This window comes from Symphalangus syndactylus, chromosome 11 (assembly GCF_028878055.3).
Source record: "Symphalangus syndactylus isolate Jambi chromosome 11, NHGRI_mSymSyn1-v2.1_pri, whole genome shotgun sequence".
Lineage (NCBI taxonomy): Eukaryota > Metazoa > Chordata > Mammalia > Primates > Hylobatidae > Symphalangus > Symphalangus syndactylus.
The window spans coordinates 114,118,271-114,135,847 of NC_072433.2; the positions used below are offsets into that span (position 1 = coordinate 114,118,271).

The 17,577-nt window shown below is 41.2% G+C and overlaps 1 protein-coding gene across 1 annotated transcript in view; it reads right to left on the reverse strand.

The window, feature by feature from the left end:
- Window positions 1-17,577, reverse strand: part of LOC129492703 (RNA-binding protein 15) — a gene marked incomplete at its 5' end in the record, with an annotated part of 51,843 nt that overhangs the window by 9,479 nt on the left and 24,787 nt on the right. The window contains 2 exon segments of the mRNA XM_055297898.1: window positions 821-1,063; window positions 2,082-2,210. Of these exon segments, the coding sequence (XP_055153873.1) occupies window positions 821-1,063; window positions 2,082-2,210 (372 nt within the window).

A 17,577-nucleotide genomic window follows, 5' to 3' on the forward strand; every position in this document is an offset into this window, starting at 1 on the left:
AAAATAAAATCTCCCCTTCTCCAGTTAAGCCCTGCCACAGGAAGGGGAGCCCTAGAGGTAGAGGAGGGGAGGTGGAGTCAGTGTCTGCCTCTCTCCTTCTTCCCTTACTTGCCTCCACCCCCCAGGGTTGGAGTAGGAGAGGGGAAGGAGGAGAGTTAAAAGGGGAGCAGAAAAGTTCTCACTTGACTGAAACTCTTTAGATGGGTTTGTGGTTGGTAGGCCTGGCAGGTGTTTAGGTTTGATCATCTCATCAGAGCTTTGGTCCTTTGGAGACCACCGAGGGCAATTCCTCTCTTGATTCAGGTGAAGGCTCTACTATGGCTGATTGCTTATTCCTTCTGAAGCCCCCAGATATCTGGCAATACCTTTAGCGTCTTTCCATGAGGGCCTGTTTACCCCTCCGGGAAGCCTCTTTGAACAGGAGTGACAGAGACCCACATTAATCTTTGTTATGTGGCTCACATCTGCCCATAGGAAACCCTCACCCATTTTTCTCCCTGACAAACTCTGAGAGTATAGGCTGCCCAATACAGCTACCCATTCTTCGACATATTCATTAGCTCATTTTAATTTTCAAGCGAGAGTGAGACACTACCCTATATGCTCCCTAAACTGCAGTCTGTTGAAATCCTGACCACTGCTAGGCTTGAGACGAGGAGCAGGTACTGCCCACCTGCCATACTGCAGGGAGGAGGGAACAGGGAGGAAGCCTGGGATGCATAGCATGGTTCTCTCCAACCAAAACTCCTTTCTCTAAGTCCTCAGCTTTCAGGTGATTTTGTACCCTCCATATATATGAAAAGTTTAAGAGATATCTCACCGATTCTTGTCGCCAACTCTGAAGTTCCTGGGTGGAAATCTAAAACAACTTGGATTGTGACATCTATCAACTTATGCTTTAGCTGAAATTGATTTAGCTGAAATCGCTCAGAAGCCGGGTTGCTCCTTTTTGTGGTCTGACTTCCATTACGGCCACCCCAGCCATCAGACCTGGTGGTCTGTGTCTGAATTCCAATACTATAATGTTTCAAGTTTTTCTTTTCCTTTGGGACATTCTTCAATTCTGGTGACAATAAGTGGGTCTGAATGGTGAAGGAGAGATAGGCTCTTTCCTCCATCTGCTTCCTAGAAGCACTTAAGGCTCAGTGTCTGCCTTGCCAAGACCCCTTGTTACAATTCAGATGAGTCTTACAGGGTTCTTCTTTTCAATCCTTGGTGAGAAGGACAGAACATGCTGAAGTGGAGGTACATTGGAATGGTTTTCTCCGATTTTTTAAAAAATTTGATCCTAAGTATGATATCATGAACTTCACATGTTAGGATCTAGCAGAGTTTGAAGAATTATTGTAAACCCCTGTAAACACAGAGCAAGATAGAAAGTGATTTTCATCATTCTCTTGCTCCTCGTACCATCCTACCTGGGAAATACATGCCCATTCTTATTTGGACTGATTTTTTTCCTATATAGTGCAGTGGCCTTCATTTTAAAGCCTACAATTCAACATGATGTTTTTGGGTTTAGAAGTTATGTTCTTGATGGTGTGAAAGTTACATCAAATTTCAGATTTGTCTTGTGTAATGTGATACATGGACATTTGGTCACTGGTATTGGTTGCTTACAGCCAAAGAACCATAAAAAGTACACCTAGGAATAGGGCCTATGGTTTTGACAGCTTTCCTTCTAAGTTGGCCTACTAGGTTGAGATTAATGAGGAAGGTGTGTGTGTGTACACACATACCATTCACTCAATCAGTTCCAGTGAAACAACACAGAGAAGACAAAAGAAGTGGCCATTAGGGAAAATAAGTGGACTATGGGCACAGAAAAACCTCCTGTTCCATTCAGCTGTGCTAATTAGTAATGAGCATAACATTCATTTTTTTTAAAGGCCAGACGGTGTCATTTAGTAAAATAAGTAAATACTCCTCCCTGCCATTTACTAATAGTCTGAAGCCTTGGTTGCTAGTTCTGCCTCTATCTGTTACTAGTCATATGATCCTAGGAAATTGGAAACCTCTCTGAGCCTCAGGTTTCTGCATCTACAAAGTGGAGATAGACCTAACTATTGTGTTATCCTCACCTTTAAAGAATATAGTGTTCATGAAATTGCTCTGTAAACTGGACAGTGGGGCCTTGGTGTAAGGCATTATGTTCAGGTGTGAGTTGAGATTCCCCGAGGTATAGAAATCTTGCATTGGCACTTGAGAGTCTTGAAGAAGGTTTTCAATTTCAATTTATGCATGTACCCACCGGCCGTATTGACACAGCACAAAGCCAAGGGCAGATTTGACAATGATTTGTTTAATTTTATTGATGTGAACTGCAAAACTGGGCCATTCAGTCTGCAAAGTATCTAGGCTGTAATGATCTGACATTGGCTGTCTACATTCATCAAATTAAGTGGATAATTAGCAAAACACCATTTGACTTTGTGATGTAAAGACAGTAATTGTGGCTCTTTCTCAATTAAAAATCTCATCCAAAGTCGTGATTTTGGTTGTCACATCTGTGCAGATGATTTCCACATTTGTTTGTACCTCCAGCTTTGAATTCTTTCTGAAAAGACTACATTATTTTCCTAACAGTGACCAGACATTTTTCCTCATGCATTTTCCCTCCCCATTATTCCTTCCTGGGATCTTCATTTTTTTTATCCCAATCAGCCAGTCTCAAACTCTCAGGGTTAACTCTGACTCCTCTCTTCCCCACACCTTCCCTAGTCAATCAGCTGCCAAGTTCTATCAATTCAATCTATGAAACACCTTTGAAATCTTCCTTCTTCTCTCTAATTCTACTGTCCTGCTATCCTACTACTTCATCAAGTCCCAGCCTATTATTACAAAAACGCTGTAACTGGCCTTCCTTTTCCAGTATTGCCTCATTCCAACTCAGCCTATATATTAATGCTCTCATCCTGCTTTTTCTCTGCTCAAAAATCCCCTCGGGGATTCTTACTGTCTAAGGAACAAAGCCTGAATTCTTCCTCCTGGTGTTCTCAGCATTGCAAGGCCTGGCTCTAACCTGTCTTTCCCACTTTATCTTCTCCCACTCCCCTTCATGTACACTACTGAGTAATTCTTGGTTTCCTGCATGGATTCATTTCCCTTTTGGATGCTGTCCTATGTTCACACATCTCCCTCCTCTGGAAATTCCCTCCTCCTCATTATGGCCTTCAAACCCCACTCCAAGCCCCACTTATTCTTCAAGAGCCATTCAAATGCCACCTCCCCACTGCACTCCTTTAGGCTTCTGGTTGGAAAGACTCTCTCCCTAATCTGTACTCCACTGCATTTTAACAAGATCTGCCCTACTTTCTCCCCTTTAGACTATAAATTCCTTTAAGGCAGGATTTGTGCTAGAGTCATCTCTGTATTCCCCAGGGTCCACATATCCTGCATATAGTAGCTGTTCTTTAAATACCTGTTGAATAAATGAATGCCTGTAAAGGAAGCATGCTTCTAATCATATTTTTTTCTTATCTTCTAATGTGGGATGCAACCTCTTATTTGACTATGTAAACTCACGTGGTGAAATATTTTCCTTCAAGGACACATAATATGCTCCTGTGGCCTCCTTCTCTCTGATAAGGTTGGTCTTTTACCAGTGGTTTGTGGCACTAATTATAGGAGGGAGGAAAGGAAATTCTGGAAAGTAGATTACAGAAGAGGAAAACAAACATGAGAATTCTAAGTATAAATGGAAAATAGTATGTTTACAAAGAAGGACATCTTGAAAGGCAGCATTCCTCTAGGGCAGTGCTAATTTTAAGAGGAATAGAAGAAAAAGCAATGTATTTTTCTAAAAGGATAAACTGAACTTGTAAGAACTGTAGAATAATCAAATTATTGTGAAATTGGGCCAGACTTTCCCCAGAATTCTGTAGCCCATTGGATTTGACAAGATTAGACAAGAGATGTAAAAATGATGGTTGGACTAGAGAAAAGGACTAATGGAGACAAATTATAGGTATGGTCATGGTTTCACCCCAAAGATAGATGAATGGTGTTTAAAAGACCATCATATCCTACAGATGGGAGCTTTTCTTGTCCCTCCCCATCTACCCAGTGCATTCAAAGAGAAAAAGAGCAAATCAAAGCAATGCATTTTGACGCAAAAGATAGAGACAGTGATGGTTAAAACTCAAGAATGGAGGCAGGATTTCATATGGATACATTTCATAGTAATACAATAAATTAAATATTTAAAAGTTAATTTTTAGGTTCACCAAAAGGGCCCAAAGTCATCAAAATGTCCCATACTAAGATCCCTCCGAGAGAATTGATTAGAACTTTCTGATAGTATAATGTGATGGGTTAGTGAGTTTTCCTCAATATATTGATGAAAAAACAGTGCTCAGTGTATTATTTATCATAGTAGCTATTAGGTTAAATGCTGTTAAGACCAGTATTAATTGTTAAATATTAACAAAGGTTCAGATATAATCTTGCGTAAGGGCAAGGTGATGTCTCATATTTTCCAGAACATCTGTGACTCTAAGTAAATTTACTATTTTCAATACACATGTAAATGTAAAACTAAAGTTCTGTAACCAAGTTCACTACTCAGAAAAAATTTTTATGAGACCTTTGGATCAGAAAATATAGATTGTGGTCTATTGAGGTCTATGCTCTTCGGGGAACTGATTGTATCAAAACAGACTTTATTATCTTACAGAGATATTTTGTAAACTATGGGCTAATTTAATTTCAGGTTATCCTCTTCAATTTTGTGTCCTCCCTGCATATTAAATTATTGGGCTCAGGTTAAAAAGGAAATCAAAAGATCAGGGGAAGATAATATAAAAGGTCAACATGCTTATTGAGGGACCCCCAACATCTCCTTTTCATCTCCACTGTCAGCTGATGCCAGATCTGCTGAAATTGTTCTTGTCAAGGTTACCATGATCACCAGGTTGCTAGATCCATTGAGTTTTCTATTCGTTCCATATCTGACATGACTTCTCAGTTCTTGAACTGTTTTCCATGTGTCTTTCGGGGCACTTGTTTTTTTCTACTACCTAACTTGGCTGATCTTCCTCAATATCCTTTGCGGGATCATACCCTTCTTCATGGCCTTGAAACATAATGGGTCCTGGAGCTCAGCCTTAGACCTTTTCTCCCTTTATGCTTACTTCCATTTCCATGACTCAAACACATCCACAGACTGATGATTCCAAAATATGTCTCCAGCTCCATCATCTCTCCAAACTACTAACTTGTATAGGCAACTGACCACCTGACATCGCCATTTGGATCCTAATATACTATCAAATATTATGTCCAAAGCACAACTCTTTTCCCTCTTTCTTTTTTTTTTTTTTTTTCAGACAGTATCTGTTGCTCAGACTGGAGTACAGTGGCATGATCTCAGCTTACTGCAAACTCTGCCTCCTAGGTTCAAGCGATTCTCATGCCTCAGCTTCCCAAGTAGCTGGGAATACAGGCATGTTCCACCATGCCCAGCTAATTTTTGTATTTTAGTAGAGACAGGGGTTTCCCCATGTTGCCCAAGCTGGTCTCCAACTCCTGGACTCAAGCGATCTGCCATCTTGGCCTCTCAAAGTGCTGGGATTACAGGCATGAGCCACTGTGCCCAGCCCAAAGCACAACTCTTAATCCTCCTCCCTGAAAATGCTCCTTCTGTAGACTTTTCCAGATCAATAAATGGCAACTTCAGTCTTCTAATTGGGCAGGCTAAAATTGCAGATGACGTAATTGGTTCCTTTTTATTTTTTTGTTCCCATCTTATATCCAGTTGGTTTCACCTTCAAAATCTATGTGTAACTGACCATATTTTACTCTTCATCCCCATCACCATGCTTCTGCCCTATTCTTCTGTCGTTCTTTTCACACAGTAGCCACAGTTAACCTTTTAAAAGTGAGTCGAATCATGTCACTCCTCCAGTTCAAATCCTCTGCTGGTCCCTATCTCTCTCATTGTAAAAGCCGAAATTTTTACGAGGGTTTCTGGGGCCCAGCACATCCTGGATTCCCATTACTCTTTTGGTTGCATCTCTCCCTAACCTCCTCCAACGTTCTGCTCCCGCCACATGGACACCCTCATTGTTCCCCCAATACCCCAGGTACTCTCCCTTCTAAGGGCCTTTTTTTCCATCTGCCTGGAACACTCTTATCTGAGATATTTGTATAGCTCATTCCTTTGACCATGCCTTTGGCTACTGTCATCTTTTTAGGGAGGCTTGCCCCACCAACCTAGTTAAAAGTCTAATCCTTCTAGCCCCCAGCACTCTCTGTCTTCTATCTCTGCTTTCTTTTTCTCTGCAACGTTTGTTGCCCTCTAACATAGTATACATTTAATTTATTTACTTGTTTATTGCCCATCTGCCCTAGCAAAATAAAAGCCCCATGAGGGAGGGGTCTTTGTCAGCTTTGTTCACTCGGGTTGTGTCCTCAGTGCCTGTCACAGTGCCTGGCACAGATGAGGCACTCAATCAATATTTTTAAAACATGAATGAATGGGAAGTATAGTAATAGCCAGAACAATCAGGCAAGCTAAAGAAATAAAAGGCATCCAAATAGGAAAAGAAAAAGTGAAACTATCTTTCTTCTCTCACAACATAATTCTACATCTAGAAAACCTTAAAGACTCCACCAAAAAGCTACTAGAACAGTAAACTATTTTAGTAAGGTTTCAGGATAGAAAATTGATATATAAAAATTAGTAACATTTCTGTATACCAATAATGTCCAGGCTAATAATCAAATCAAGAACATAAACTCATTTACAGCAGCCACAAAGAAAACAAAATACTTAGGAATACAGCTAACCAAGGAGATGAAAAATCTGTACAAAACACTGCTGAAAGAAATCAGAGATGACACAAATAAATGAAAAAACATTCCATGCTCATGGATTGGAAGAATCAATATTATTAAAATGGCCATACTGCCCAAAACATAATGCCCAGAACAGATTCAACACTACTATTGTTAAATTACCAACATCATTCTTCACGGAATTAGAAAAAACTATTCTAAAATTCATGTGGAACAAAAAAGAGCCCACACAGCTAAAGTAATCCTAAGCAAAAAGAACAAAGCTTGAGGTATCACACTACCTGACTTCAAACTGTGCAATAAGGCTATAGCAACCAAAACAGCATAGTAATGGTACAAAAGAAGACACACAGACAAATGGAACAGAATAGAGAACCCAGAAATGAAGCCACATGCTTACAACCATCTAATCTTCAACAAGGCTGACAAAAATGAGCAATGGGGAAAGGACTTCCTAGTCAATAAATGGTGCTGGGATAACTAGCTAGCCATATGCAGAAGGATGAAACTACACCCTTACCTTTCATTATATACAAAAATTAACTCAAAATGCATAGTAATTTAAGTCTAAGACCTCAAACTATAAAAATTCTAGAAGAAACCGGAGGAAATATCCTTCTTGACATCAACCTTCACAAAGAATTTATGGCTAAGTCCCCAAAAGCAATTGCAACAAAAACCCAAAATTGACAAGTGGGACCTAAACTAAAGAGCTTCTGAGCAGAAAACAAACAAAAAACTATCAACAGAGTAAACAGACAACCTACAGAATGTGAGAAAATATTTTCAAACTGTACATCCAACAAAGGTCTAATATCCAGGAATCTATAAGGAACTTAAACAAAACACAAAATAACCCCATTAAAAATGGGCAAAGGACATGAACACACACGTCTCAAAAGAAGACCTGTAAGTGGGCCAACAAACATATGAAAAAAATACCCCTCACTGCTAATCATCAAAGTATTGCATCTCAAAGCCACAGTGAGATACCGTCTAATACTAGTCAGAATGACTATTATTAAAAAGTCGAAAAACAACAGAGACTGAGGAGAAAAGGAACTGCTTATACACCACTGGTGGGAATGTAAATAGTTCAGCCACTGTGGAAAGCAATTTGGAGGTTTCTCAAATAACTTAAAACAGAACTACCATTTGACACAGCAATCCCATGACTGAAATATATCCAAAAGAAAATAAATAATTCTACCAAAAAGAAATAATGTACTCGTATACTCATTGCTGCGCTAGTCACAATAGCAAAGACATGGAATCAACCTAGGTGCCCCGTAACGGTGTACTGGTTAAAGAAAATGTGGTATATATATACCGTGGAATACTATGAAGCCATAGGAAGAATGAAATTATGTCCTTTACTGCAACATGGAAGCAGCTGGGGGCCATAATCCTAAGTGAACTAGTGTAGGAACAGAAAACAAAATACTGCACGTTCTCACTTATATGTAGGAGCTAAACATTGAGCACACATGGACTTAAACGTTGGAATAATACACACTGCAGACTACTAGAGGCAGGAGGGAGAAAGGAGGAGGCATGGGTTAAAAAACTACCAATTGGGTACTATGTTCACTACCTGGGTGCAATATATCCATGTAACAAACCTGCACTTTTAACTCCCATATCTAAAAGTTTTTTTTTTTTTTTTTTTTTTTTAAGTATGAATGAATCAGTATTTGGAAGAAGATAGGGCCAGCTCTCCCTGAGGCATTCTGCTTTGACTCCAGAACATTTTGATCCTACCTTGCATAGATTTCAGTCATATTGAATGCTCCTTTGTATTTTTTCTCTATGAAGTAAATATATCTCTTGGGTTCTTTTTTTTCTTTTCTTTTCTTTTTTTTTTTGAGATAGGGTCTTGCTCTGTCATCCAGGCTGGAGTGCAGTGGCACAATCATGGCTCACTGCAGCTTCAACCTCCCTCCTCAAGCAATTCTCCTGCCTCAGCCTCCTGAGTGGCTGAGACTACAGATGAGCACCACCACGTATGGCTAATTTTTTATTTTTTGTAGAGATGGGGTCTCACTATGTTGCCTAGGCTGGGCTCGAACTCCTGGGCTCAAGCAATCCTCCTGCCTTGGCTTCCCAAAGTGCTGGGATTGCAGGCATGAACCACCACACCTGGCCTCTTCGTTCTTTCTCTAGATCATTATATATATTACTGATAGAGATGATCAACAAAGATTAAACCCGACAATATTGGTGGAATGACTGAAAAAGAGAATATATATTATAATGCCTACTATAAATGTTCAACATGTTAGATAGTGTGTTTACTACAGGTATTGGAAAAAAGTATGAGATTTCTTTTTGAATATCTGACAATATGCTATTCAAGAAAAGAACGTATGGGAGAGTATTCATTCATGCGCCTATTGTATATCCTCAGAGTACATTGTCCATATCTCTATAAAAACCTTAGTTATGGCTTTACACATTTGTCTTATCGTTTAGCTTGTGAGTCCTCAAGAACAAGGTCCCTCTTAATTTTTTTACATTCAACTCTGAACATAGTCTCTGGGACATATAAGACGGTAGTAAAAGGTAGTATTGCTGTTATAAATCATTATTAGAACAAATAAATGTGTGTTGAATGAAAGTTATGGATATTAAATTCTTAAGGACTTTGGAAAAAGTAGAGATCAATATGGACTAGGTAAAAGCAACACAATTAAAGTAGATTATCTGGTTTATTAGACACAATAAAAGGCTCCTAATCCAGGTATTTTTGCTTAAAAAAAGAGTAACACCCAAACTCAATGAAGCTTGAATTAACCATAGTGTCTGCCTATATTGATCAGATAATATGGATAACTCATCTCATTTCAGGTTATTGCTATGAAGATACAATCTTCACATCACATCTGTAATTACCTTCTTCCAGGACCATGTTATAACTGCTTTCAGATTCTTTCAGGTGCAGAAAAAAGAAGGTATTAAATAAATGAGAAAGAAAAAGATCTATTAGAAATTTAAAAGACAGGATAAAGCATTGTGTGTGCGCGTATCTTTAGTAAATTGCTATTTTATGGCCCTCTTACAATATGTACCTTGGAATAAATATAGTATACCTCTAACATAGGCATGGTAAACAATGTTTGAAGACATGAGAAAAAATGTACAGATCTGAGATTCTTCTATATTTGATGGAAGAATTTCTTGCAGATTTATTGCCAATTAATCTAGAATTCCTCAATCAGAAAAGGCAGCTATCACTATTGCCATCCTTACTGACTCTTAATAATAGCTATAACTTGGTGCAACATATGCCATTCTGAGAAGTCATAATTTTTATTAATATTTGCATATTTTGTTTATCTAGCCCTGCTTGAACACAGTGTGAATTATTCCAAGGTAGTGATTAGTTCTGATGTCCATTAATATGCATTAATGCATAATAGGCATTAATAGGACTCATTCATAGCTAAGTCTCCCGTGCAAATACGCCATTGTATGTGTGTTTTGTTGCATGTGTGTGGTGCCATGGAGAAGCACTGCTCATATCTCTCTTTGAGAGAACTTGCTGCAGGAGCAGAATTGGCTTGCAGCTTCTAGAAGCTGTGGCTATACCTTCAAATCTGCCAAGGTGTTCATGTTGAGGCCATGCTTTCCCTGGCAATGACTGAGCATGGCAGAGTTATCGGTGACAGGCAGGTGCCTGACTCCCCTCACAGGCAGCCCCTGCTTGGGGTCTCCATGTTGGCCTGGCTATTCTCTGAGCTGCACTGCAATCTGAAGTTCTTCCTACCCAATTTTTCTTCACTGTTGTCAGACATGCATTGCTGTCTGAAGGTTCTCTCTGCCTATTTCTTCCTGCTCCTTCGCAGGCATGTCTCTAATAAATCTCTTGCATATCTCATCCTGTCTTGGTGTCTGTTTCTTGGAGCACCTGAATTGACGCAGGTAGTACCAGAATTGGTCCAAGAAAATAGTCGCAGAAGTGGTCTAAGAAAATAGTGGACTAAGTGGGGACTGGCTCACTTTCTGCCTGGTTGGTAAGAAGGATCTCACCCTGAATGGAACATGGAGCATAGATAATCCCTGGCACAAGGCAGTGGTCCAATTGCTGAAGATTTCTCCTGTGATGATTTGGGGAAAATGTCCCAGTGGAGAGAAACACTTTTATCAGTGCGATGATTCAGGTATTTGAAAGATATGAGGGAATGATGTATACAAGAACAGTGAGGTTAGCTGGTGGTAATGATGCCTTTGGGAGTGAGGGACAATTGAAGAGAAACTGAGGTAGTTAACAAACAGCTAAAGGCTAAATCTGAGTGCCAGAGTACTTGGTAGTTTACAAAGAGGCCCTTTTTCCCTGCAGTGGGAGATTGGATACAGCTAGGAGACAGACTCGGAATGCAATGACATTTCAGAGTTTGGGATGCATTTAAATGCTCAGCAAAGGCATGTCTGTTATGTTAATTTCAGGTCTTTGACTAGGAAAATCTGGGACCCTGAAATATGGGATAGAGACATCTGCATGGATGTCCCTAAGAATTGTGGCTCTGCAGAAACCTTGAATCCTCAGAGCCTACAGGGGTGGCCCACCCCTCCTTAGTCACATTAGCACTTGCCCCCATCTCCTCTCCTGGCTGTTAGATCCACAACTTGGGTTAAATCCAAGCATAACCTGGCTGGAGATATATGAGGCCTGATAAGGGAGAAAAGAGATTATACCCTGAAGGAGCTGCAAATATTGCCTGTCCTGTACCAGCGGGATTCAGAGGAATATCACTGGGATTGGATTCTGAGGGGCCTTCATTAAGGAGACCAGGCAAAGGATTGTTTAAACCAGAATTCATTGACTGGGGGGAACTTTCTCAGGACATGAAATTTAACACTCTGGCAAGGATCCTAGGAGATGGGGCGGAATTGCTGCTGGGGTGACTCCTAGAAATCTAAAGGAAGCAATGGCCCATGAGAAGAAAAGTGAAAATAGCGGAGTTTTTCCGACAGCTAGTAGAGGAAGAAATAAAAAGCCTTAGGAAAATGGGCTAGATGGAATGATTATGTGAGACCATAAGACCTACTGGAGAATTATGTTCCATGGGAGAGTCTAGAGGGCACACCACTCACCATGGCCATCAGGAATGTGCCAGTGAGATGGCACCAGCTTTGCTAAACCCAGTGGAGAGCCTCCACTGCAGGTCAGGGTAGACGGTAGGGCAGGTGAGTCCCAGGGCTGGGCTCATTAACAATCATGGTAATAATCCCTTCTCCAACCTCAAGAGAGGTCAGATGTTGGTATCTAACTGTCTGAAGCTGGAAGGTCATAATAACTATAATGATTAGCAAGGTTAGAGGTGCAGTCAAGGGGGCTTGACATGCATTTGGTTGTGAAGACAGTTAATAAAGCAGAGTATCTTTAGGGACAGAATAGACAGGCAGCCAATAAAGGTGCTGCTGAACGTCTTTAATCAGAAGATAAGAATAGAACAGCAGGAGCATGAAGGTGATTCTCCAATAAAAAAGTTCTTCCTCTGTTCTTGGATCTTAGCCAGTATTCAAAACTAGAGCTCTAGTTTTGACTGAAGAGTGGCTGGACCCCCAGGAAGAAGGAACTTGCAATACTGCAGCCAGAATATGCTGCGATGTCTCTTCTAATCCTTCTTCAAAAAGACCCATGACCATTTACTTGGGTGACTGTACACCGGGGAAAGAGGAATACTTAGACATTTTGAGTCATGTATACAAGGTATAAATTGACACCCGGAGCTCCAAAGCGTCATTGTAGCCCCCTTTGTTAGAGCGGAGGCAAGTGAGACAGAAAATACAGTCCTGGTTAATGTCTGACTTCCAGCTGGCTTATGGGTCTGCAGTCATGCCCCGTGGTTATTTCTCTGGTGTCTGAGTACGTTACCAGAACTGATATACTTACCAGTGGAGTAACTCCCGCATCGGATCCTTGGCTATGGGATAAGCACTATCATGGTGGGAAAGGTTAAGTAGAAGCCTTTAAAACCGCCACCCCTCCATGTCCAAGAGTGTAAATCAAAACTAATTTCACATCCTGGGGAAGGGTGGAGATTAGCACCACCATTAAAGACCTAAATACTGCAGGGGTGATACTCTCAATCATCTCCATTTAATTCACCAATCTGCGTCCTGCTCAACCTGAGTGGATCCTGCATAAAGACTGCAGACTAGCACAGATTCAATAAAATAGTAGCCCCAATTGCTGCTGTTGTTTTGGTCATGTTTTTACGACTGGAGGAGATTAATAAATCCTCAGCTACATGGTATATGGCCATTGACTTGGTGAAATATTTTCTATTGCAACCAGAAAAGGGGATCAGAAATAGCTCAGATTGTGGGATGGACATTATTTATCTAGAGTTTTGCCCCAAGGCTATGTTACGTCTCCTACTCTTTATCATAGTATAATCTGAAGACATCCGGACCACCTGACCATCCTGCAGATTGTTACATTGATCTTATATTGATGACATCATGTTGATTTGGCAGGACAAACAATAGGTTGCTAGTATGTTGGAAGCGTTTGTTAAGAATATATTTTTCAGAGATAGGAAAATAAACCTTATGAAGATTCAGGGACCTACAATTTCAGTAAAGTTTTTTGGAAGTCTGATGGTCAAGGGTATGCCAGGATATCCCCTCTAAAGTAAAAGACAAGTGATTGCATTGTATATCCTCTACAATAAAGAAAGAAATATAGCATCCAAATGGGTTCCGGAGGCAGCACATTTCATAGGACTCCTGCTCTGGCCCATGTATTGGGCTAGCGGATCCAGGCTGTGATACAAACAGCTCTACTGCTAGGGCCATATGATATAGCCGCTGGAGCTGGAGGTGTTAGTGATAGGAAAACATTCAGCATGGGATTTATGGCAAGACCCAGAGGGAGAATCATGATGAAGGGCCCGGGAATTCTGTAGCAAGGCTATGCCATCTCAGTAGAAAATTACACAGTTTATTTTGAGAATGTTTCTGGCTTCTATGGTTTGAATGTATCTCAAAGTTTACACATTAGAAACCTAGTCCCCAGTGCAACAGCATTGAGAAGTGGGTCCTTTATGAGGTGATGGTCATGAGGGCTATGCCCTCATAATGTTATTATATCAGGAGTGGGTTTACTTTGCGGGAGTAGGTTTTTACAAAAGGATGAGTTCAGCACCTTTCGCTCTCTTGCACAATTCTTTGCTCTTTTGCCCTTCCGGTTTCCACCATGGGATGCAGGAAGAAGGTCCTTGCCAGTTGTAGTCCTCTCAACCTTGGACTTCCCAGCCTTCCAAACTGTAAGAAATAAATCTCTGTTCTTTATAAATTACCCAGTCTCAGATATTCTGTTATAGCAGCAAGCGATGAACTAAGACGTTGGTGTATTACAGTGTCCTGATTGAAATAGGATGCTTGACTACATGGTACCAAGTGACCATGTATTATGAAGTCACAGGGAACCAGCAACAATGCATCTTAAGATGGAAATTGTGCACCTAAGATTCAGCCCATGCAGAACTAAAATGGCATGAATCAGATATATGAGCAGGTGGTCCAGATCTGCTGTCACCTATCACAATTGCACCAGCATCCCTGTCCCAGCTCACATTTATGGTCATATGAGAGGCTCTCATATATTTCATCTCAAAGAGGATGAAAAGCCTTAAACTTGGTTTACAGATGGGCTGGCTCAATAAATTAGTGCAAGCCAAAAAAAAAAAAAAAAAAAAAGACAGTGCCTGCATTATATCCAGTCAAAAGGGTGGCTTTGAAAGACAGCAATGAATGGAAATCCTCCTAATGGGTGAAGCTGTAAGTGGTGCATCCAGTCATTCACTACATGTGGAAGAAGAGTGACCACAGCTGGTCAGGGGCATAAAAGACAAACAACTGGGAGATTAGAGACGAAGCCTGGGGTAGAGGCATGTGGATGGACATATGGGATGGGCCTCAAGTGTGAAGACTTTTATATCACACATTAATGCACACCAGAAAGCACTCACCACAGGAAAGTCCTGAAAACCAAATAGACAAAATTACTCAACCAATTAATGCCATTGTTTGCCATCGTGGAAGTAGCTCAATGGGCACATGAGTGGAATGGCTATGGTGGCAGAGAAATAGGCTGCACATGGGCCCAAAAGTAGGGCTTCCAGTTACCAAGGCTTACCTAGCCACTACATTGTTTGAATGCCCAATCTGTCAGAACATAGATGAATGCTGAACACCCAACATGACACCATTCCTCAAGGAGACCAGCTACTTGGGGCAAGTTTGCTACATTGGACCCCTTCTATCCTAGAGCTATCAGTGGTTTGTCTTCTCAGGATCAGATATTTATTCTACCTGTCCCTGGTATGGGTTTGCTTTTCCTTCCCTCAGGGTCTTAGCCAGCAACACTATCCAGGGGCTTCTACAATGCCTGATCCACAGGCATGGAATTCTACACAACATAGCATCTGTCCAGGGACCACCTTCACAGTAAAGGAATTGAAGGACTGAGCATATGACACTGGGATCCAATGGAAATATCAGAAATTGCACCATATAGAAGGAATTGGTTTTGTAGAACTTAGAAACTGAAGGGCCACATGAAGTGCTGCTTTGGAGGCAATATTTTCCAAGGAAGAAATGCCATAGTTCTAGAAGTATTACATGCACCAAATTAGATACCTTTATATGAGGCCATGTCCCCAATAGCAAGAATACATGGATCCTGAAACCAAGGTGTATTAGTCTGTTCTCACACTGCTGTGAAGAAATACCCAAGACTGGGTAATTTATAAAGAGAAGAGGTTTAGTGGACTCACAGTACCATGTGGCTGGGGAGGCCTCATAATCATGATGGAAGGCGAAGGAGGAGCAAAGGCATGACTTACATGGTGGCAGGGAAGAGTGTGTGTGCAGGAGAACTGCCCTTTATAAAACTGTCAGATCTCTTAAGACTTATTAACTATCATGGGAACAGCATGAGAAAAACCCACCCCCATGATTCAATTACCTCCCAGTGGGTGCCTCTCATGACACGTGGAGATTATGGGAGCTACAATTCAAGATGAGATTTGGATGGGAACACAGCCAAATCATATCATTCTGCCTCTGGCCACTCCCAAATCTCATCTCTTCACTTTTCAAAACACAATCATGCCCTTCCAAAGTCCCCCAAAGTATTAGCTAATTCTAGCATTAACTCAAAAGTCCAAGTCCAAAGTCTCATCTGAGACAAGGCAAATCTCTTCCGCTTATGAGACTGTAAAATCAAAAAGCAAGTTAATTACTTCCTAGATACAATGGGGGTACAGGCATTGGGTAAATACACCCTTTCCAAATGGAATAAATTGGCCAAAACAAAGAGGTTACAGGCCTCATGCATACCTGAAATCCAATAGAGCAGTCATTAAACCTTAAAGTTTCAAAATGATCTCCTTTGACTCCATTTCTCACATCCAGGTCATGCTGATGCAAGAGGTTGGCTCCCATGGCCTTGGCCAGCTCTCCCCCTGTGGTTTTGCAGGGTATAGCCTCACTTCTGGCTGCTTTCATGGCTGGCATTGAGTGTCTGTGGCTTTTCCAGGTGCACAGTGTAAGCTGTCGGTGGATCCACCATTCTGGGGTCTGGAGGATGGTGGCCGGTTTCTTATAGCTCCACTAGGCAGTGATTCAGTGGGGACTCTGTGTGGGGACTCCAACCCCACATTTCCCTTCTGCACTGCCCTAGCAGAAGTTCTCCATGAGGACTCTGCCCCTGCAGCAAACTTCCGCCTGGATATCCAGGCATTTCCATATATGATCTGAAATCTAGGCAGAGGTTCCCAAACCTCATTTCTTGTCTTCTGTGCACCCACAGGACCAATACCATGTGAAAGCTGCCAAGGCTTGGAGCTTGCATCCTCTGGAACAATGGCCTAAGCTATACCTGGGCCCCTTTAAGTCACAGCTGGAGCAGCTGGGATGCAGGTTACCAAGTCCTACAGCTACACACAGCAGCAGGGACCTGCACCTGGCCCAGGAAACCATTTTCCCCTCCTAGGCCTTGAGGCCTGTGATGGAGGGACTGCTGTGAAGGTTTCTGACATGTCCTGGAGATATTTTCCCCATTGTCTTGGTGATTAACATTTGGCTCCTTGTTATTTATGCAAATTTCTGCAGCTGGCTTGAATTTCTCTCCAGAAAATGGGGTTTTCTTTTCTATAGCATCGTCAGTCTCCAAATTTTTCAAATTTTTATGCTCTGCTTCCTCTTGAATGCTTTGCCACTAGAAATTTCTTCTGCCAGACACCCTAAATCATCTCTCTGGAGTTCAAAGTTCCACAGATCTCTAGGGCAGTGGCAAAATGCTGTCAGTTTCTTTGCATAGCAAGAGTGACCTTTACTCCAGTTCTCAAAAAGTTCCTCATCTCCATCTGAGACCACCTCAGGCTGGACTTTATTGTCTATATCATATCAAGATTTTGGTCAAAGTTAAAGCCATTCAACAAGTCTCTGGGAGGTTCCAAACTTCCCCACATCTTCTTGCCTTCTGAACTGTCCACGCCAAGAAGTTTCAAATGTTCCCACATTTTCCTATCTTCTTCTGAGTCCTTCAAACTGTTCCAATCTCTACCTGTTACTCAGTTCCAAAGTCATGTCCACATTTTCAGGTATCCTTATAGCAGCACCTGGTACCAATTTAATGTATTAGTCTATTCTCATACTGTTATGAAGAAATACCAGAGACTGGGTGATTTATAAAGAAAAGAGGTTTAATGGACTCATAGTTCCACACGGCTGGGGAGGCCTCACAATCATGGTGGAAGGTGAAGG